The sequence below is a fragment of the Microcaecilia unicolor genome, chromosome 6 (assembly GCF_901765095.1).
Source record: "Microcaecilia unicolor chromosome 6, aMicUni1.1, whole genome shotgun sequence".
NCBI classification, from domain to species: Eukaryota; Metazoa; Chordata; class Amphibia; order Gymnophiona; family Siphonopidae; genus Microcaecilia; species Microcaecilia unicolor.
Window position 1 is genome coordinate 91,301,091 of NC_044036.1, and position 23,561 is coordinate 91,324,651.

At 44.1% G+C, this 23,561-nt stretch overlaps 1 protein-coding gene across 1 annotated transcript in view; it reads left to right on the forward strand.

The window, feature by feature from the left end:
• The first annotated feature begins 263 nt into the window (after positions 1 to 263).
• Positions 264 to 23,561, forward strand: part of HMGCS2 (3-hydroxy-3-methylglutaryl-CoA synthase 2) — a 44,925-nt gene continuing 21,627 nt past the window's right edge. The window contains exons 1-2 of the mRNA XM_030206687.1: positions 264 to 382; positions 22,269 to 22,723. Coding sequence (XP_030062547.1) covers positions 264 to 382; positions 22,269 to 22,723 — 574 coding nt within the window. The remainder of the gene's footprint in view (positions 383 to 22,268; positions 22,724 to 23,561) is intronic.

Here is a 23,561-nt window from a genome sequence, read left to right on the forward strand (position 1 = left end):
TTATTTAAACCAGTCATTCCAGACTGCCTGTGTAGGGTGGGGGAGAGTTAGAAAGGTAAGGAGGAGAGGGCCACAGTAGATCATTTGCTAAGTTGGGCAATGGGCCATGACCTTTAGTCTTAATTATAGGTAAAGCTCAAATAGAGTGATAAGACTTTAACAAGGGGAGGTACAAGAAGGGAGTCAGTATTAGTATAAATACCACAGAAGAAAAGGATTCACAACTATTTTTGAGACTTGGAAAAAAACAAAACTTAATAGAAATGTTTAAAATTTTCACCAAAACCGCACGCTCTTTGCAGTTGAATCACATGCTCAGGAAAATAGGCAGCAAGGGATGGAAGAGTCAACTCAGCATGATCATCCTGTCCACAGGGAGAAGGTGAGTCTGACAGCATCTGCTGGAAGGCAAAGCAGGGTCCCAGGAGAAAACGAGAGGTGAGAGTTCCTTAGAGAGGCAGAGGGACAATAAGTGGTGGTCTCTGGAGAAGGGCAGATCCAGTTCCCTTGTTTATCATAAGGTGGGGCTTCAGCAGTGCAGTGGAATTACCTCTGGAGAAGGGCAATGCAGTCACCTCACATGCAAAAGGTTTGGCACATAGCAAAAATCAACCTTATACTTTGCAAAAGAGTGTAACTAAAGTGTGAGAGTAATGGAATGGGAGCAAGAAGACCTGGGTTCAAATCCTATTATTGCCACTTGTAATAATAAATAGTATTTTGTGCATTTTAGCCCACCTTTCCAAAGGCAATGTGCAGCAGTATTAGAATTCGGGGCAAGTCACTTCCAGGCCATTTTACTAAGGTGCACTAAGAAATGAGCTTAGGGGCCCTTTTACTAAAAGGTTGTCGCATGGCAACCCAGAACTATTGCCAGTCCAACGAGGATGCTGGCGGTAGTTCCGCCCCCAGCGCACGCCATTTCTGGCGCTAGCGTAAATATTGAAAAAATATTTCCGCAGGAGGCTACCTGGTGGTAATCGGGCAGCGTTGTGCACTGCCTGGTTACTACCAGGATAGTGTGGGAGCCCTTACCGCCACCTCAATGGGTAGTGGTTAGTGCCCCCTCAAAATGGCCATACAGCCAGTGGCGTAGCAGGGGCGGGGCGGTGGGGGCGGTCCGCCCCAGGTGCACGCTGCTGGAGCATGCAAAGAGCAGCTGCGCGCCTGTTGGCTCCGCTGGTTCCCTGCTCCCTCTGCCCCGGGGCAGAGGGAGCAGGGAGCCAGTGGAGCCGACAGGTGGCCGGCTGCTCTCTGCACCCTCCAGCAGCCAAGAATGCACCCGGGGGGGCGGGCTTGATGCATCGGGGAGGGGGGTGTCATTGCGCCGGGGCGGGTGGGCTTGATGCGCCGGGGAGGGGGATGTCATTGCGCCGGGGGGGGTGTCATGCTGCACCCTGGGGGGACGGATACTGCTGCACCCGGGGGGGGGGGGGGTGCGCAGCGGCGATCCGCCCCGAGTGGTAGCCGACCTAGGATCACCACTGCGTACAGCAAGTGTGAACTTAGCACAAGGACATTTAATTTTTGGCTATTTTTACCCACTGCGGTAAAAGGGGCCCAGGTGCACAGCAAAAACACCACCACTGCTAGCACGGGGCCCCTTTTACCGCAGCTTAGTAAAGGGGCCCCTTAGTGCATTTTTTTGAGCACTAAGCCCATTTCTGGCACATCCTTAAGTAGGGCTTCTTGTTTGTTTTTTTGCATCTTCTGGTGCTAATTTTTGCATTAGCACGTGAGACCTGCAAAAATATTAACATGGGAGCACCTACTACCTCCTATTTAGGAGGCAATAAGGGGTCCTTTTGCTAAGCTTTAGGAAAAGGGTCCCAGCGGTAGCGGCGGGGGGCCGTTTTCCCATGCGCCAGGGCCCTTTTTTACTTCAGTGGGTAAAATGTTCCCTAAATAAATGGTCACGCGGTAAGATAACCCTTACCACGTAGCCATGCAGCGGGGAGCACTTATCGTCACCCATTGAGGTGGTGGTAAGGGCTCCTTCGGTAACAATGCAGTAACTGCAACGCGTGGTGATGCCCAATTAGAGAAAGAAAATGTTCAGAGCGCCAGCTCCAGGCAGAACTACTGCCAGCAGCTGCGTTGGGACAGTAGTTCCGGATTAGCAAGTGATAAGCCTGCATTGGGCTTTGTAAAAGACCCCCTATGTGCTCCTATATAAAGTCAGTGTTATCCAGTTAGCGCGTGTAACAGACTTGCTACCTGGATAATGCTTCCACGCCCCCTCCTAGAAAAAAAAATATATAGTGCACAATTAGTGCATGCAGACAGGCAAATTAAAGCAAAACACTTAACACGGAACATGGTTTAGTAAAAGGGCCCCTTAATTCTTTGTTGCTTCAGATACCACTTAGATTAATACACATTAAACATGTTTCCATTATTATTATTACTAACATTTGTATAGCGCTACCAGACGCACACAGCGCTGAACACCTGACACAGAGAGACAGTCCCTGCTAGGGAATAATTTTGTATACCAGGTTACCTTTGAAAAGTACAAAAACACACCTATTTGTGTATAAAAGATAACATTTCTGAGGGTATGTGGGTGCACTCTTTCCTCACCTGCCCAAAATTAGCAGAGCTATGGATTGGGGCATTGGGCATCACAGAAAAAAATATAGGGGAAGACATGGAAGTGGGAGGTAGGAATATGCTACAATGTTGCTGGTAGAAGAGGGGCTTCTACAAGAAAAAAATATAAATACTCCTAAATGGGGCTTGGCCAGGATACAGGTTTTTGCATTTTCAATTTCCTAATACAAATAGGAGTAAGAGATTGTATAACAATTCTCTTTTTTCCTTTCCACCAGTGAAATGGAAAAAAAGATTTAAACTTCATGGAAAACTTCTAGCTTTTCAAGTTCCAAAAATCTGGAAAGAAATTGCTTTGTGCTTTTACCATTCAAATTCCTATTTAAATTTCAGGAAAAATGTGAAGATGTTGTTATTTATTTATTAGGATTTTATTTTCCATGTTAATTTAAACATTGGATTCAGTGTATTGTTTTAGTATGTAGTACTGTAATGACACTTTTTATATACTTTCCCCTGGTACTCAAAACCATTTAACTGGCCAGGAACAGCTCCTGGCTGGTTAAATAGCGTTTAAGCACCTAACTGCAGTTATTCAGCAGGAGATAACCGGTTACCTCCCACTGAATATCCCAGTTAGTGGCTAGCTGCTAACCAGCTATATCGCGCAACCTAGCCTGTTAGGCATGGATATTCAGCACCAAACTGGCTTTATTGGACTGTTAAAATAAGCAGCTTAAATTATTTATTTAGATTTTCCTCACATCTTTTTCAGTAGTAGCTCAAGGTGAGTTACATTCAGGTACACTGGATATTTCTCTGTCCCAGGAGGGCTCACAATCTAAGTTTGTACCTGAGGCAATGGAGGGGTTAAGTGACTTGCCCAAGATCACAAGGAGCAGCAGTGGGATTTGGACCGGCCACCTCTGGATTACAAGACTGGTGCTCTAACCACTAGGCCATTCCTCCACTCCACCCCACTCCACTCCACTCCACTCCACTCCTCTCCTCCACTTCTCATTGACTGCTAAAAAATTAACCGGTTAGCGCTGAATATCGGCATAGCCGGTTAACTTTTTAGCAGCAAAAATAAACCCAGATATTCAAGGCTGGTCACCAGTAACAGCCTGGCATTGAATATTCAGTTTTAACACCAGTGGTGGACAGCAAACGTGCTGCCCGCCAGCGGCCGAACATCAGGTCCTTTGTATTGTAATTCCCAAGTAATTATCTTGGTTTTCTTTGTTAATTGTAAACTGCTTAGAACCTTTATGGTATTAGCAGTATATAAATAAATGTTAATATTAATAACAGATGTAAAATTCATACAAATAACACTGCTGTTGGTAATAGAAAATTTATTTTGAAATTTTGAACTGTGAAAAGGGTCGCACACATAAAGAACTGGATAGCATTAATTGATGAGAGAAATAGCAGTCTTTGAATTGCACATGTATAAAACTCAAGGAAAGGTAGAATGGATGTAGTATAAGCAGCTATGGAATGTTTTTCTAAAGTATACCTGCAGATCTGGAGGTGCAGACAAGTAATTCTTAAGAAAAGTTTATTGAATAGAAGGGAGAAGGGATGGGGAAGGGTTGGGCTGGGAGGGTTAAAACAATGTGTGTGTGTGTGTGTGGGGGGGGGGGGGGGGGGGAGTGGGGAATAAAATTTTCCAACAAGTTGCAACTTTTCTGCCTTTTGAACCAGAGACTTCCCAGATAAGAACCTACCAGGAGGTTGGGCTGGAAAGGAAATGGTGAGTTTGTTGTTATATGTGCTAGTGAACTGGAATTTGTACTCAGTTTAGAACATGTTTTTGTGGGTTTGTTACCGGCATAGTGAAGAAATGTTGAAATGGAAATGTATGGCTCTCTTTGATGTGTTATGACTTGTTGGATATAAATAAATATTTAAAGGAATTGTTATAGATAAGAAGTCAATATTCAAAGCAATTTAATTGGCCTGAAGAATCTCCTGCCTGCTTAAATCACAGTCAGTGGGCAGTAGTGTCGTTGAATATCTAACCAGCCATGTTGAGTCCGGGTAGCAGAAGGGGGGTCTGGGGGCAGAGACATGGCGGAACCAGCATTATCCAGGTTCCAGCAATATTCAGTGCTGGTTCCTGCATAACTACGTGGGAGATACGACCACACAAAAGTCAGTCTTAACTGTACCTGCTTAGCTATGTGGGTGCGGGTATTGACTATTGGCTGGCACCCATATAACATCTGAGTTGCAGCTGATATGTCCTGTGCCCTACTCTCCTGGAATCCCCCAAACATGAGTAGCTCCCCTCCTGAATCTCCCCCACTCACCCATAGGAATCCCCGGGCCTATCTTCATATCCCTGTGGTCTAGTGTCAGGGCAGAAGCGATCCTTAATTGCTCCTACTCAAGCCGTCTCTGTTTTCAATATGGCTGCAGTGTCCTCTAGCAGTAGACTTGGGGTACTATGTAATAACACAAGACTGCTGCTAGGGGTCGCTGCAGCCATATCGAGAGTGGAGCCAGCATGGACAGGAGCGATTGGTGATCGCTCCTGCAGCCCACTAGACCACTTGGGTAGGAAGGTAGGCCCAGATGTTTACGGGTGAGAGGGGTTGATTCAGGAAGGGGGGAAGCAAATGGAAGAAGGCTACTCATGTTCAGGGGGGAGGCAGAGGGCTGGGATATAAGGAGGGGCCTGATACATAAAGACTCCCACATTCCTTATTGGCCGGGACATGCGTAAGTGGCAGCAGCCAGAAGTCTGTTCAGGCCCAGATATTTAATGTCAGGGCCCGCACATGTCCCAGCTTGAATATCCAGGTGATGGTAAGTGTTTAAAAATTGCTCACCACTGGCAGCTGAATATTGACTGGCCGATGTCTAAATGAATTGCCCTTTTCTTTTACTTCAGAGAAGAAAAAAAATCTCTGTAGTTTTTATAGGTCATGGCTCCCTGGACCTGGAAGACTTGGAGGTTTCCACTTATGTACTTTTGAAATGAAATATGAACTCAAGAATTTACATATTTATGTTTACTCCATGTGTTACTAAAGTTTGATATATGGCCATTCGCATGGAATGTGGCTAGTTTGCAACATCAAGGGAGATCAGTTTTTGGACAGCTGATTAACCTTGGTTAAGATACTTTCAGGCTTTTTTTCGAAAGTGATCGCCGGCGATCTTCTAACATACATCAGGAGATGGCCGGCGATCTCTCAAAAGCGACGAAATCCGTATAATCGAAAGCGGCTTTTTTTACACTATCGCCGCTTTCCCGTCACCACGCCAGCGAAAGTTCAAGGGGGGGTGTCGGCGGCATAGCGAAGGCAAGACATGGGCGGGCCTGGGCGTAGCTACCAGATGGCCAGCTTTCACGGATAATGGAAAAAAAAGCGGCGTTAAGCAGTATTTCACCGGGTTTACTTGGTCCTTTTATTTTCATGACCAAGCCTCAAAAAGGTGCCCCACCGGAGGGAATGGGGAATGACCTCCCCATAGTCCCCCAGTGGTCACCAACCCCCTTCCACACTAAAAAAATAAAAATAAAAACCTTTTATTATCAGCCTGTATGCCAGCCTCAAATGTCATACCCAGCTCCCTGACAGCAGTATGCAAGTCCCTGGAGCAGTTTTTAATGGGTGCAGTGCACTTTAGGCAGGCAGACCCAGGATCATCCCCCCCCTACCTGTTACACTTGTGGTGGTAAGTGTTGAGCCCTCCAACCCCCCCCCCCCAAAACCCACTGTACCCACATGTAGGTGCCTCCCTTCATCCATAAGGGCTATGGTAGTGGTGTAGAGTTGTGGGGAGTGGGTTTTGGGGGGGATTTAGGGGGCTCAGCACCCAAGGTAAGGGAGCTATGCACCTGGGAGGTATTTGTATATTTTTAAAAAATTTTTAGAAGTGTCCCCTAGGGTGCCCGGTTGCTGTCCTGGCATGTCAGGGGGACCAGTGCACTAGAAATGCTGGCTCCTCCCACGACCAAATGCCTTGGATTTCGCCGGGTTTGAGATCGCCGGCATTTTTTCCCATTATCACTGAAAAACAAATCCGGCCATCTCAAACCCGGCAAACTCTGGCATTTGGCCGGGCTAAATCATATTATCGAAAAAAAAGATGGCCGGCCATTTTTTTCGATAATACAGTTCCGGCCAGCTGTTGTGCCGCCGCCAAAATAGATCACCGGCGATCTATTTCGCCAGCAACATTCGATTATGCCCCTCTACGAGTCAACCAGCCTAGTCTGGGTAAAGTTCCACAACTTTGCCTATTTCACTTGATCCAGATATTAATTGGCACAAATTCTCTCTGGCTGAATACCCACTCTAAAGTGAATAACAGTGTTTGGTTAATTTTAGTTTTGCTGTTTGGCTGGCCTGAGTTACTGGGGCAGTTTTAGCCAACCAGGGTAAAAACACTCTGCCTTTTCAGAGCCAGATACATTGAACATTTTGTCACATTTATCTGCTGAATGGGGGAAGGGATGGGAGCCTTTCAGTTCTTATTGTTGTTCGGCCTGACTCCCAAAGTTACCCAGACAAAAGTTTTGGATATAGACCTCATTGTACCTGTGCACATCACTTTGAAAATTAACCTTCTAGCTGAGAGAGCGCTTGACTGAACCTTCAGTTGGAGAACGTACAGCCTCTCAGGCTTTCAGGATATCTACAATGAATATGTATGAGATCAATTTGCATCTACTGAGTCTCCAATGTATATAGATTAATCTCATATATAGTTATTGTGGCTGTCTTGAAAACCCATTAGGCTAGGTAGGCCTGAAGTAGGGAAAGTTTGAGCTAACCCTGATTTTCCACCCATTTCAAGTGAAATTAGGAGTGGTTCACCACCCTCTTACTGACAATAGCCTTCACTCACAGTCAATGAGGACTACCAACAGGTCAGGTTTCAGGATATCCCTAATGAAAATGCATGAAAGATGTACATAAAAAAGGGGTAGTAGACATGCAAGTCATTCTCATATATATTCATTAGGGATATTCTGAAAACCTGACCTGCTGGTGGCCCTTGAGGAATGGAAGTGAAGTCCAAGGCCCTAGTGACATGGCATTCTGCAATTATACTGCTTATGAGAAAGAGATTCAAAAACTACTTCCATAATTGTAATTCAAATAAACCAGTGCTTCTCAACAATCTTCTGGAGTTGCACCTAGCCCATCGGGTTTTCAGGATTACTACAATGACTATGCATTAGATAAATTTGAATACCACTGCATATTCATTCACCTTAGTAAACAGGGCCCTAAGATTTTAAGGTGTTAAAATTCTGGATACATATGCAGGGGAAGTTAATAAATAATGTGGATTTTTACTGTTTAGATGATATTATTAAACTCGCCATATTTACTGACTTGTATCCAAATTGTGAAAACATCATAAGCATCTGAAAGTGACCTTCCTGGAAGAGATTCCTTCTGAAATCCAACAGTAACCACTAATTTAAAGGCAGCAGCAGTCTGGGGGTGGTAGAAGCACTTAGCTGCTACAAATCTGTTGTATGGCACTGGGAAATGTTCTGTCACTGCATGAGTCACAGCATCACTAAATAAACGGATCTCTAAAAATAAAAAACCGGCTCTCCATTTTAGCCTTTTGAATAATAAAAGAAAAAAAATCTGTTTGCAAACAGAGATGGCTGTTAATGTTATAAGATTAAGAAATATTTTGCATGAACTAATCATGGCAAGGCTGTATGTACATTTTACATCCTTGTTCTTCAGTCCATGATTAATAATGCCAGTAGTACTAATACTCACACTAAATTCATAAGATGAGTAATTTTCTAAGGGCCCTTTTTCTAAGCTGCGCTAGTAAGTGGGCTTAGTGTGTCCTAATGTGGGTCCTTCCTGCACAGTAAGCCCACTTTCAGCTCAAACGTAAAGAGCCATTCTTCTGTTTGTTGAATTTCTGGCCATGCGCTAATGTTAGCATTAGCATGAGGCCATTAACAAAAAAATTAATGTGGGAGCAATTACCATCTTATATTTATTTCAATCATTTTTATTGATGGCTTAATATAAATGGGTGATACAAACACCAACAGATACACTACCTGGTACCATAAACAAACTCCAATGAACAGTTAGCAAGTTCAACATTGTCAGGACCATCATGACATTATTTTCCCCAGTTTTCCCCTCACCCACCTGCTCCCTTAACCCCTACCCAGCCTTGATACTGAGACATTTCCTGACTTGGTTCTCCCAACTGCACAGGGCTCTCCCTCCATGATACACACACACTCCTGCAATAGTGCGCTCGAAGTCGAGAGACCCACCGGGTGTCTGTGTTCTTATGACCCCCAGCAGGCCCTCAACGTCTCTTGCAGAACCAGGTCACTGCGCAGTTTGTCATATTGCTCCTGTAGGGCGTCAAAACACTTGCGAAGGACATGCCTTCAAACTACCCAGGAGTATCAGACCCATCAACGGATGGGTTAAGGACCACCCGATTGGTAAGTCTAAAAACCATTCATTGGATAAAGGCTGCAACATGGCCTCCCCAGCATCTTCGTCCTACCCGGCATTCTCTTAACCCATTAAGCTAGCATAACATTTCATAAGCCATCAAACAAACAACTACTTTTTAATACTGACTCTGGTACCTGTCCTTACCACTTACTACTAACCATGCCCAGACCCCTCCCCCAACCCCCCCTTCCCCACCCCTTCCCCTCGGGTTTCCATGGTCTACCACTTAAGCATTCAGGACTCTGCTACGCGCTACCGGGGTTAATGAATCCCAAAAAGGTGACCACCTCCGACAATAGGCATCTCCTTTGGGCAAGGCCAGATCACCCAACCCTCTGCATTCCAGTGATCATCCTAGACCTCCATTGCTGGTACGCTGGGGGCTCTGCCATTATCCATTGATGGAGGATTACTTTCTTACCCATGAGAACCGCTCTCTTCAAGAAAGGTTTAAACCCCACTACTCCTGGTGCCGAAGGCTTAAACTGATCAAATAAGTGGGATGCATGGGGGGGTCCAACGCACTCCCCAGAGTTCCGACACATGCCTAGACACCCGTCTCCAAAATTCCAGAACACTCGGGTACTTCCAAAACATGTGTCCAAGATCTGCCGGGGAGTGCGCACACTTGGCAAAAGCATCGTCCTCTCGCATGGCCGCCCTCATCGCTATTACTACTACTACTACTATTTAGCATTTCTATAGCGGGGAGATGTACATTCTCATTACAAACTTATATAAGGTTTCTCTCAACAACACATTCTCCGTTACCCTGGAAATGTTCAATATGTAGGTCTTTAATTGCTCTCCCCGAAGGCCCAGGGATAACTCATTATTCCACTGAGTCGCCATCTTATCATAATCTACCTCCCCCAGCTGCTCCCTCAGGCACGAATTATAGTACTTTAAGGGGACTGCCAATTGTGCATCCAGGGCAAACAGAGCTAGCAACTTCTCCCACACCCCAGGAGTCAAGGAAACAGGCGGGATCGACTGGGTATAATGCTGCAACTGATGCCAGGCAAAAAAAATCACCCGCAACAGTCCCAAATTCCAACCGCCAATCATCCAATGTCTTCCTCTCTCCATCTTCCATATATAACTGATGTAAGTAACGGGCCCCTCGGTCGCCCCAGGCCACAAATTGAGCCAAAGTTGAGCCCGGCAGAAAGTCTGGATTACCCCTCAGTGACAACAAAGGAGACTACCTCAGAGAAAGCCCAAAAAAGCGACATATCCATTTCCACACCCGACGCAATGGTGATAGTAAAACTGCGTATGCACCTAGTGCGCGATTCCTGCGTGGGGGCGCATGTAACCAGGCACTAAAATGTATCGGTTGCATCAACAACTGTTCCTCCCCCGTACAGGTGAAATAACTCAAACCTCTAAACCAATCGGAGATGTGCCGCATATTCCCCGCTACAGATAACAACTTAACATTTAGCAGTCCCCAGCCCCCTTGGCTCCTCGGTCGATACAGCTGTGCTGCCACCATCCGCAACCGCTTCCCTTGCCAAATGCAACGTGTCACAAGCCTAGTCACCAATCTCTCATCCTTTCGCCAAAGCAGTATGGGCAACATTTGCAGGGTGTAGGTCCACTTAGGCACCAACACCATGTTGAACAATGCCACTCTTCCCAGAGCTGACAACGGTAATGACTGCCATACCCTCAAAGAAGCCCTCGTACTAACCCGTAAAGGCTCGACGTTTAGTTCATAGAGCTGGGGCAACTCTGCTGAGATCCACACCCCCAAATATTTAAGTGGGCCTGATGTCTAAGACAAGGGGAACTCCCCCTCCCACTTCTCCCTAATGTGCTCTTGAATCGGGAACGCCACCAATTTCTGTAAGTTTAGGGTAAAACCCGAGAAATAACTAAACTCTTCTATTTCATCAAGAAGGGCAGGGACCGATTGTTGCGGCTTCGTGAGGGTCACTAAAATATCATCGGCAAAAGCTAAGGTTTTCTACCATCTTATATTTAGGAAGGGCTTAGGGCTCCTGCATTTGAAATGTGCTCACCAGTTAGCACGCCGTCGATTTCAGCATTAGCTGAATAGTACATCCACACTCATTCTCCACCCCTGACATGTCTCCTCCCCAGGCGCGGACTGACCATTTAGGCCACCGGGCAGTGCCTGAGGGCCCAGAGGCTCTGCCCAGATGCCTACCGCACACTACAGTCCTCCCCGGGCCTACCTTGACAGGTGCACCACTGATGATCTAGTGGCCTATGAGCTCTGCTGCAGATACCTTGAGCTAATCTTTAGTAAAAGACCCCCAGGTGCGCTCACAGTTTTAGCGTGCGCTAAAATTGAGTGTGTGCTAAACGATAGAGACGCTCATAGGAATGCATTGACTAAAATTGGATGCACGTTAAAAACATGAGCGCACCTTAGTAAAAGGGGAAATTAATTTCTTAAGGATGCCTCAGTGTTACTGCATGAATAAGAATGACTGCATCTGTCTACTCTATTGCAACACACCTCATGCTTCTTTAAGGTATATAAAATTGGGCAAGGGGGTGGCATATTATTGGGGCCTTCCCTTTAAAAATGAAATACCATAAGGAACTTTCCTAAAAATATCAGGCCTGATTTAGCCAACTTTTCCTATGGACAAAGGTTATCAATAGAAATCAAACAAAATAAAACATGGAAAAGAAAATAAGATGATACCTTTTTTATTGGACATAACTTAATACATTTCTTGATTAGCTTTCGAAGGTTGCCCTTCTTCCTCAGATCGGAAATAAGCAAATGTGCTAGCTGACAGTGTATACTGTATATCCTTCTCCCAGACCTGTTAAATACTTTTGCATGAAGAACTATTAACAGATTGTAACATTTTATAAAATATAGATGCTTTGTAATGTGCTGTATAGGGATCATTAATAAAGATATCAATGATTGATGAGTTAGATATGTGATTTAAGTTCCAGTTTTTCTAAAATGTATGATTTTGTACAATTGATGTCATTGGAGAAATTGAGAATCCGGAATGCCAAAGTCTGACTTAATCTGTGCGAATGATTTGAGACAACCATCCACAAGTAATTGACTGAGAAACCAAACATTATGAGATTGCCAGATAGGCCAGTTTATAGGTATACCATCCAGTTTTCTGTTGTTGTTTTTTTTTTTAATGTTTCCATAAAAACACATCTTCTTGATAATTGGGGGGGTTTAGGAAATGATGAGGTCAAATTATAGAAAGCCATTATGGTGGCATAGATGACATTTCTGTTTACATTAGGCAGTTTACTTTGGAATGGATTGAGATTAGCTAATATATGCAAAGGAATGAGATGAGACAACGCCTTTTGCAACTGCAACCACGAAGAGGCAATGCCGGGTGTTAACCAGCGAAATCCTTTTGAGAGAATAAAGGAAGAATGATGTACATAAAATCATGAAAATTAACCCCTCCTTTCTGTTTTGGAAGTCTTGACATTCGAGAAAGCTTAGAATTCCACAAGAAGAAGGATAATAATTTATCAGTTGACTTAGGGGCCCTTTTACTAAGCCACGGTAGGCTCTACACGCATGTAGCGCGCGCCAAAATGAGACCACTGCCAGGCCAGCGTGCCCTCCTGGCAGTAATTTCAGATTTGGTGCACGCCCATAACGCCTGAATTAATTATTTATTTCCTCCTATGTGCACCGGTTCCAGCAGTAATCCGCACTTGGTGCACGTCAACCGGTCACCATGCATGTAGCACATGAGCCTTTACCACTAGATCAATGGGTGGTGTTAAGGGCTCAGGCTGGTTTTGGGCGCGCACTGGTTTAGTTTTTACCGTAGGCCCTTTTCCCGTCCCATTAAAAAAAGCCATTTTTTGTACATGCGGTAAAAACTGGCCCGACACACGCCCAATACACATGCCTACACTACCGCAGGCCACTTTTTACTGCGGCTTAGTAAAAGGACCCCTTAGGAAGTTGGAAGTTGTACAGGTAACATACTTAATAAGTAATTTATCCTAGAGGCAAGTGTCATCTGTATAGTATCGACTCTGCTCCACCAACTAAGGTACAAAGGAAACCATTTAGATATAGATAACTGAATAATTATGTCTATATTTGTATTGTGTCTGTAAGAGATCTGCATAGATAAATGTCAAGATATTTAATATGTAATAATTGTGTTTCAAGAGGAAAAGAGCTCAAGCCTTGCACATTAATATCATCATGCAGAGGTAAACATTCCATTGTTTCCCAATATATCTTATAGCCAGAAATTTCAGAAAAAGAAGATATAAATGACAAGATTTTAGGAATAGATGGAACAATAGTGTAAATCAATGTCATCTGCATATAATGAAAGTTTTACTGTATAAGAACCTATCTTCAGACCAGAGATATTATGTGCAGACCTTAATGCGACTGCCAATGGTTCAATAGCAAGGGGAAAGGGGACATTCTTACCTCGTTCCTCTGGATATGGAGAAATAAGGTGATAATTTGTTATTAACAATTATTCATGCTTTGGGATGTTATATAGTATTTGAATCGTTTCAATAAAATTTGAACCAAGACCAAATTTATCTAAAGTTGAGAATAGGAATCTCCATTCCACCCTGTCAAATGCTTTCTCCGCATCCAGAGTGAGAGCCATTAATTTATCCTTATGTTTATTTGCTATAGGTAGTAAATTACATAAAAGGCGAGAATTATCATTGATAGATCTGTTGCTCATAAAACCACATTTGATCTGGGTGGATAATATCAGCCATCACTTTCAAAAGGCGCTGGGCTAATATTTTAGCATAAATTATACTATTAGATTTATCAATGATATCGGTCTGTAATTGGATACTAGGGTAGCATATTTACCTGGTTTTGGAAGAACAATTATTTTCGCTTCTGTAAAAGAACCTTGAACAAAGTTAGTTTCTAATTTGCCTGTGAAATATTGCAATAATAAAGGAGACAATTCTTTAGAGAAAAAATTATAATATTCAGCAGAAAGACCATCGGGCCCCTGAATTTTATTCAAAGGCATGGATTTAATAGCTAATTCTATTTCTTCTAATGAAATAGGGGAGTCTAGTTTTTGAGCCACATCTTTAGATGCATTTGGAAAAGACAGTTTGCCTAAAAAATCTTCAATATTTCTGTTTGTGGAGGTTAATTCTGAGGAATATAAAGATTGTAGAAATCCTGAAATAAAAGCAAAATGTTATCATCGCTTGTGGTAATCAAATCATTACTAGTATTAAGAGAAACTGTTTTAGATTTTAGTTTTTTTTCCTTTTAAACAATTTGCCAGTAATCTGCCCATTTTATTACTCTCCGAGTAGTATCTTGTTCCCAAAATGGTTAATTGATGAGATGTTAGTTTGCATAGGGCCCTGTTTACTAAGCAACGCTGCAGGTGTGCAAACATTATAGCACTCGCTAAAAATTAGCGCACGCTAATGATAGAGACCTTGGTGTCTTTATCGTTAGTATGGGCTAAAACGTTTGCATGCCTACAATGTGGCTTACTAAATAGAGCCCATAGAATATTATTATAATCAGATCTTAATTTTCATAACTCCTGGAAAATAGAATATCTACTTTTTGTAGAGTATTGAATTTCCAGTTTTCTAATTTTGTCTTAAAGATTCCCTATGAGGATAGGCTAAAGGGAAAGGGAAATGGGATTTGATATACCGCCTTTCTGAGGTTTTTGCAACTACATTCAAAGTGGTTTACATATATTCAGGTACTTATTTTGTACCAGGGGCAATGGAGAGTTAAGTGACTTGCCCAGAGTCACAAAGAGCTAGGGCTCTTCATCTTGGAGAAAAAAAATAGCTGAGGGGAGATATGATAGAGGTCTATGAAATGATGAGTGGAGTGGAATGGGTAGATGTGGATTGCTTGGTTACTGTTTCCAAAAATACTAGGACTAGGGGGCATGCAATGAAGCTACAAAGTATTTCTTCACTCAACGTGTAATTAAACTCTGGAATTTGTTGCTAGAGAATGTGGTAAAAGCAGCTAGCTTAGCAGGATTTAAAAAAGGTTTGGATAACTTCCTAAAAGAAAAGTCCCTAAGCCATTATTAAGGGAAGGGAACTTGATATACCTCCTTTCTGTGTTTTTTTGCAACTACATTCAAAACAGTTTACATAGTATATACAGGTATATAGATTTTCCCAATTAGCTAGAAATATCACATTTCCTATAAGAACAGCCTTAAAGCTCAGCAAAGTAACTAACATCTAACATAACAGCAACGTGATAAAACAACAGTGTATGTGCTATCATGAGGCCAAACTATGGGCTAGTTAAGGGACCCTTTTACTAAGGCACACTTTAAATTGGCCTGCACTGGTGTAGGCGCGTGATTTGGACGAACAGGTCCACTTTTCAGCGTACCTGGAAAAAAATACTTTTTTGTGGCCAAAAATGGACATGCAGCAAAATTAAAACAAGCATGCATCCATTTTCGGCTTGAGACCTTATCGCCACCGGGTGGTAAGTGTCAGTGCGCATACACTGCCAATTACCTCTGGGTAAGTGCTACGTGGTAGAAAATAGAAAATATTTTCTACCACGCCTTTTGGACACGCGTCAAAAATGGAATTACTGCCCAGGGCACGCAGTAGCCAGGTGGTAGTTCCAATTTGATGCATGTTGGATGCGTGTAGGCACCTACACATCTTAGTAAAAGGGCCCTAAGAGCGGTCTCTCTCTAGTGAATATGATAAATAAACACTTCAGGAAAGATTGTATTGGGACCTTACACAGAGCCGTTTCATAATATATAAGAATGACATCATTGTATTTTGAGTTAATAAAGGTGCACATTATCTTTATATATAAATCTTATGAACCAGAATTGCAACACCAGCTGATATGCAGATCACCTGTCATAATACAAGGAAAGCGCTTTAAAAAAATAATTTCACTGTATTTGAAGCTGAAATATATGCATCCATTAGAGAAAATCCTTGTTGTTCCAAGTATTCCGTAAGAGCTTCTGGATCTTCAAAAGATTTTGTGACATTGTTAAGAGTAATTTTCATCATTGAAAAAAATAGACCATATCTTGCTACAATGTGTTTCAGCTGAGGGCACAACGCCAAAAATCGTTTCCAGTGATCAACAGTATTTTTATGTAAGTCTGCTATAATTATAATCAAGTGGCCCTCTCCTTCAAATTTCAATAGAGATCTGGCTTTTGCAAGTTGCAATATTTGCGTGTTGGTATCTTAATAACTTTGCAACAATCCGTCTAGGCCGCAAAGCACCCTGCGTGATGAAAGAATGCATCCTATGAGTTCTTTCAGGGGCCTAATGCGCGCCAAAATGCCCGACTCTTGCAGTAATTTCATTTTTGATTCAGCTCATTAAGTTTTGCTTTCACCTCCAGTGAGGCAAAATGGCCCTCTTCCACCATTGCATGTCCCTTCTGGATGTTGTTTTAAGTTTAAAAGTTCTTCTCTCAATTTCGAGAGTGCTTCCCCATTATCTTTAATTAACTCCTTGACTTGAAGGAGTTACTGCAGAATAGTTTAAAGCGAAGCTTCTTCATGGTGATCTGTTTTAGATTTACAAGGAGATGGTGGTTCGTGCTTAGTTCTTTTGATTCCTTGAGACTGAGATGTCGGATTGTTTTTCTTAGGCTTAGAAGAAGCCATAGCAGCTTTCTTTCCAGAGAAAAAGTCAACTCTGAGGTAATGACAAAGGAAAAGTTTTATGAGGGAAGCGGAGCTCTCGCTTTCTGCAGCCATCTTGTTTAGCGCTCACATACACCCCCCTCTTCCTTTTTTCTAGTGCGTATGTACATTTTTGTGTAATATCACTGCTTCATGACAAGTGACAAGAATGGTATCTCACCTGCACAAAATCTGAGTTGTAGATCAGGGACAATGATCCCTTTTTTGACTCCAAGTGCCACAATGTGCCTATGAACTGCCAGAAATCGAGCATTAGCGGGTTAAGCCATCAGTGATCAGTGGTGAAACAGCAGTGCTAAAAGAGAACTTAAGTGTTTTGGCTTTCCATTTGATTCATACATCTTCACTGCCGATTTAAGTGTCTGAAGTGGCTTTACATTGTTGAATTATTATGCACAGCTGAATAATTTGTTGGTAAACAGTGACAAAACTGATATTAACACGCATATATCTGATTAAAAGATTCATGGTCCCTTTTACAAAAGGTTGGTGCATGGCAATAGGCTTGCCGAACTACTGCTGGGCTACCGCAGCAGCCTGGTGGTAGTTCCCATCCCCACCGTGTGCCATTTCCAGCGCTACAAAAATATTTTCTATTTTTGTAGCACTGGTGCTGTACGGTTACTGCTGGGTTAGCGCGGGAGCCATTTACTGCCTCAATGGGTGGTGGTAAGTGCTGCACCCCGAAATTGGCTGTGTAGCACCACGTGGCCATTTCTTTTCCAGAACAAAAGACAATCTTTTACCCGCTGCAGTAAAAGGGGGCCTCTGAGAAATATAGACATCTTGCTAGCCCTTATATAGCAGTGAACATCATTGCCTTACTGAGCTGCCCAGAATTTAAACACAGGATCCCTCTCTGAGGGGTCCCTTTACTAAGCTGCGGTAAAAGGGGGCCTCAGCATGCCTTAAAAACACGTGCTGACGCTAGTGCAGGCCCCTTTTACCACAGCTTAGTAAAGGGGCCCCTCAGAGAGGGATCCTGTGATTAAATTCCAGGCAGCTCAGTAAGGCAATGAAGTTCACTGTTGTATAAGGGCTAGCGAGATGTCTATATTTCTCAGAACTTTAATTTTTATTATCATATTTTGAAATTTGGTTTGGATTTTTTGATGAGGACTTTTGTGATTAAAGTGTTGGTGGCCAACATTAGTGGGGCAAATTGTTCTTCTTAACCTGAATACTTCTAAAAATGCCACCACAGGCTCTCCTGCCACATCTTTAGTATCACTGTTATGTTGTCATGTCCCCTACCTCAACGCAAGCGGCGTCCTCGGGCTGCACAGGGTTCCCTCGACGTCCACACTTGACTGGCACAGCCCTGAGCCATGTGTGTGTAGTTCTTCTCTGGCTGCAGGCTCCTTCATTGCTTTCCTTCCATGCACCTGGCTCTGCTCTTCCTCTGCCTGGCTTCCCTTGCTTCTCTCTTATTGGTCTTCCGGTTCCTCCTTCCCTTGCTCTTGTCCTATAGCTGTGCCCCTTCTCCCTGCTGATGTCAGACGCCAGCACTTTATCAGCTGAGCTCTCCCTACACTCCTTGCTTCGGCTTCTACTTTGGTAGGTGTTACTTGCTCAGTAGTGTGCTTCTCCTCTACTTTGTTCTTCATTGCTGACTTAGCCTGTACCTGAATTACTCTCGTGTCTGCTGCCTGCCTACTGACTCTGCCTGTACCTGGATTACTCTCATGTCTGCTGCCTGCCTCCTGACCTTGCCTGTACCTGGATTACTCTCTTGCCTGCTGCCTGCCTACTGACTCTGTCTGTACCTGGATCACTCTCTTGCCTACTGCCTGTCTGGCCGTCATGTTCATCACCCCGCTTCCTGCTCCATCTCGTAAGTCCTGCAGGCCACCCGCACCTAGGGGCTCAACCTCTGGGGAACGGCTGTCAGCACATGTGAAACCCGGGGTTGTCCGGCCGCCAAGCAGAACCTGGTCTGAGTACCAGGCTCGGCAGTGCTCTACTTGGTACAAGAACTCACAGGTCTGACATCTGTAAAACCAATTACATAAGCTACAGTTATGCATATTGAGTTTCCAACATTTTGGTCAAATTCTGGAATTCGTTGCTAGAGAATGTGGTAAAAGCAGTTAGTTTAGCAGGGTTTAACAAACGTAGTTCCTAAAAGAAAAGTCCATAAGCCATTATTGAGATGAACTTGATAAAAACTACTGCTTATTTCTAGAATAAGCAACAAAAAATGTTGTTTTACTCTTACTCTTTTTGGATGTTACCAGATACTTGTGACCTGGATTGTTCACTGTTGAATAGGATACTGGGCTTGATGGACCATCCAGGGGCGTAGCCACGGGTGGGCCTGGATGGGCCCAGGCCCACCCACTTGCCCTCCAGGCCCACCCATCCAAATCCTTCATCGCTGTCGCTGCCATTTCTCCCGCGGCTTCCGGGAGGCAGCGATCAGCGTTACTTGTCAGTGCCTGCTTTGAAATTGTCCTTCTCTTCTCCCCAGGCTTCGCCCCGTTCTTTTCTTCGCTCGTCGGCAGCGCTACGCTGCGCTGCTATTCAAACAGGCAGCTCCGCTCCTCTCTGCCGCGTCCATCCGGCCCTCTGATGCACTTCCTGTGTAGTAGGGCCGGATGGACGCAGCAGAGAGGAGCGGAGCTGCCTGTTTGAATAGCAGCGCAGCGTAGCGCTGCCAACGAGCGAAGAAAAGAACGGGGCGAAGCCTGGGGAGAAGAGAAGGACAATTTCAAAGCAGGCACTGACAAGTAACGCTGATCGCTGCCTCCCGGAAGCCGCGGGAGAAAAGGCAGCGACAGCGATGAAGGATTTGGATGGGTGGGCCTGGAGGGCAAGTGCTGGATTTGTGGTTTGTTGGTTGGGGGGGGGGGAGGGATACTTTTGCCAGAGACAGACTTGTAGGAGGAAGGGGATTAGAGGGATCTGGGAAGGAATAGAGCTGCTGGAGGTGGGAGGAAGGGGCTGGAGAGCTTCTGGAAGAGGGAGGGAAGGGAGAGAGCTGCTAGACATGGGAGGGAGAGGAGGAAGGGGTTGGAGAGCTGCTGGACAAGGTAGGAAGAGGAGGAAGGGACTGGAGGGAAGGGAGAGAGCTGCTGGACATGGGAGGAAGAGAAGGAGGGGACGATGGAAGGGAGAGAGCTGCTGAAGGAAGGGGAGGAGGGGACTGAATGGAAGGGAGAGGAGGAAGGGGCTGGAGAGCTGCTGGACAAGCTAGGAAGAGGAAGAAGGGACTGGAGGAAAGGGGGAGAGCTCCTGGACATGGGAGGAAGAGGAGGAGGGGACGATGGAAGGGAGACAGCTGCTGGACATGGGAGGGAGAGGAGGAAGGGGTTGGAGAGCTGCTGGACAAGGGAGGAAGAGGAGGAAGGGACTGGAGGGAAGGGAAAGAGCTGCTGGATATGGGAGGAAGAGAAGGAGGGGACAATGGAAGGGAGAGAGCTGCTGAAGGAAGAGGAGGAGGGGATCTGGGTGGAAGGGAGAGAGCTGTTAGATGTGGGAGGAAGAGGAGGAGGGGATCTGGATGGAAGGGAGAGAGCTGCTGGACATGGGAGGAGAACTGGAGGGAAGGGAGAGAACTGCTGGTACAGCACAAGGAGGGAGGGAAGGGAAACAGAGATACCAGACCAAGGAGATGAAGGAAAAGGGAATATTAAACCTACAGCTTGAGGGAGGGAGGCAGGAAATCAAGCAACCAAACCAGATGCTGGAAAGAGGAGGGAGTGAGAAGGAGAGAAGCTGGATGGGGTAGGGTCAGAGAGGGTAGAAATATATTGGCACTGGGGTCAAAGAGAGGGGAGAAGATGGACAGAGTAATATAGGGACACAGAGAAAAGGAGATACTAAACATGGAGGAAGATAGAGGTACAGAGATGGAAGAAGATGGAAGGATGGCAGAGAAAGAGGGAAAACGGATGGGTGGGGAGAGAGACACTGGATGGAAGGATGCAGAGAGAAAGGGGAGAGACTGGAAGGATGTGGAGAGAGAAAGGACACTGAACAGAAAAGGGTAGAGAGATAGACACTGGTTAGAAGGAGGGAGAGAGACATTAGATGGAAGGATCAGGAGAGAGGGTAGATGGATAGAAGGATGGGGAGAGAAAGAGGGAAGACACTGGATGGAAGGGTAGGGAGAAAGAGGTGACACTGGATGGAAGGATGCAGAAAGAAAGAGGGGAGACTATTGGAGGATGGGGAGAGAGAGGGGAGACACTGGAAGGATGGGGAGAGAAAGAGGAGAGCTGCTGCATGGAAAGGGGGAGTAGTGAAAGATTGGAGAATAAGAGGAAGGGGCATGGGGAGAACAAGGGTGAGAAAAAGATGAAAAGCCATAAGTAGATGAAGGAAATTAAAGAATGGATAGTAAGAATGAATTAAATCTAGACACAGGGAGAGGCAGAAAAATATTGAAGAAAGCAAAGAAAAAGGAGAGAAAAATGACAAATGAGTTAAACGAAAGAAAGCAGAATCTAGAGACACAATGAGACAATGTAAATGGCCATACAACAAAGGTAAAGAAAATAATTTTATTTTTAATTTAGGATAAAGTAATATGGTGTTAATAAAGTTTCAGAGACCAATACTTCCTTCCTTAGGTCAGGAGAGGATACCGTAACAGCATTATACTGACCTGAGGCAGGAGGTTTTGGCCTCTGAAAGCTCACTGAAAAGGATTAGTAAATTGTCTGAAATCGAATGCACTGAAAAGCAGCACTTTACCCTGTGTGACAAATGCATCTGAGTGTGACTAAATTTTGCTGGGGGGGGGGGGGGGTACAGAGAAAATTTTGTGCCCACCCACTTTGGGTTCAGGCCCACCCAAAATTGGCAGTCTGGCTACGCCACTGGGACCATCAGTTTGTCCCAGTATGGCAGTGTTTATATTATGGTCTTAAATATCAAATATACTAAAATGATAGGGTTTTGTTTGCTATGTCCTATAAGCAATACACACATTTAAAAAAATAATATGACATTTTTTCCAATGGGGAATTTCACTTGTTTACCTAATTCTGAATCTAAGAGTAATAAACCAGAAATAGCAGATGACCAATTGGTTCTGTCTCTGCTCTTGTGTTACATGACTGGTTAACTGGGAACTCACACAACTGATCAGAATGACATTTCTCTTACTGATTTCATACTAATTATTAAATATTTCCATGTAAAAACCACTGAAAGATGTTTCCTTATGACCAAGGGCCCTGTTTACTAAGCCGCGCTATAGGCGCATTAGCGTTTTAAGCGTGCATTAAATACTAGAGACACCCATCAGAATATATGGGTATCTCTAGTGTTTAGTGCTCACTAAACGCTAGTACACCTTAGTAAACAGGGTCATAATTTTTTTTTACTTTCATTCAGCCCTGTATACTGTTAACCAGAAGAGCACATGGTGCTAAATCGTATTTACTTTTGCAGTTTCCAAGGACAGTGCTTCAATGATTCTTCTCAGAGAGGCAGAGGGATCTAGAATAATTTGTAGCCATAGATCCCAGTATCATGTACACAGAGTAGTGTGATCTCATAAATCTCATTGACTTAAAATGAAAATGACACTAATACCAATTTTTCTAGATTTGCTACAGATTCAAAGACACCAATGGCTAAAAGCAATCCGTGGCCAGAGGACGTGGGCATCCTTGCTTTGGAGATCTACTTTCCTTCCCAATATGTGGAACAGACAGACCTAGAGAAATATGATGGTGTTGAAGCCGGGAAATACACGGTGGGTCTGGGACAGACAAAGATGGGTTTTTGCTCAGACCGGGAAGATATTAACTCCCTCTGTTTGACAGTGGTGCAGCGATTGCTAGAAAGGAACCATGTGCCCTATACCTCTATCGGCAGGCTAGAGGTGGGCACTGAGACCATCATTGACAAATCCAAGGCTGTGAAGACAGTACTGATGCAGCTCTTCGAGGACTCAGGAAATACAGACATTGAGGGCATAGACACTACCAATGCCTGCTATGGAGGTACTGCTTCCCTCTTCAATGCAGCCAATTGGGTGGAGTCTAGCTCATGGGATGGTAAGTGCTCCTTCTTAATTTCTGGTCCTTATTTGAATTTGGTGCCTAGGATGTGATCTACTTGTGTTTGGAAAAATAAGCTTCTCACTTATACCAATGAATTAATGAAGCGGCCACAGTTGATAGTTACAGATTTTAAATGTATGCACCTGACTGGGTCTCTATGAACAATAATGAGGTTGAACTATGTGGCCAATGACCAGGCTGGGTTTCCTAGTCAATAATTAAACCTGATTCCATGATCAGCAAACAAGTTGGGTCTCCATTACAAATGATGATTATGACTTATTATTTTATTTTTTTATAGCATTTAGGGCTCCTTTTACCAAGCAGCGGTAAAAGGGGTCCTGCAGTGGTATCGGTATGCGGGTTTGCCACGCACCAAGGCTCCCCCTTTACCACCACGTGGAAAAAGGAAATTCCGGATGGGGGACGGAAATGGCCATATAGTAAATGAAACACTTGCTGCATGGCCATTTCCCGGGGGAGCGCTGGCACAAAATTTTTTAAAATAATTTGACGTGCCCGAAATGGTGCATGTTGGGGGCAGGCACTACCGCTGGTCTCCTACAGGAGCCTGGCAATAGTGGCAGGTGGGTGCGCAACAAAGTGGTGGTAGGTACCGCCGCTTTGTAAAAGGGGCTCATATATTAATGTTATAAACCATTTAAGTTAAGATTATCCTTTCCATCATATAAAGGATTACATTCCAAAATAACTTTTATTTTATTCTACTACTACTACTACTCATCATTTCAATCAGGCAACAAAAATTTGGAATTCCTTGCCAACTTTTGTAATTTCTTTATCTCAATATAGGCCCCTTTTACAAAGCAGC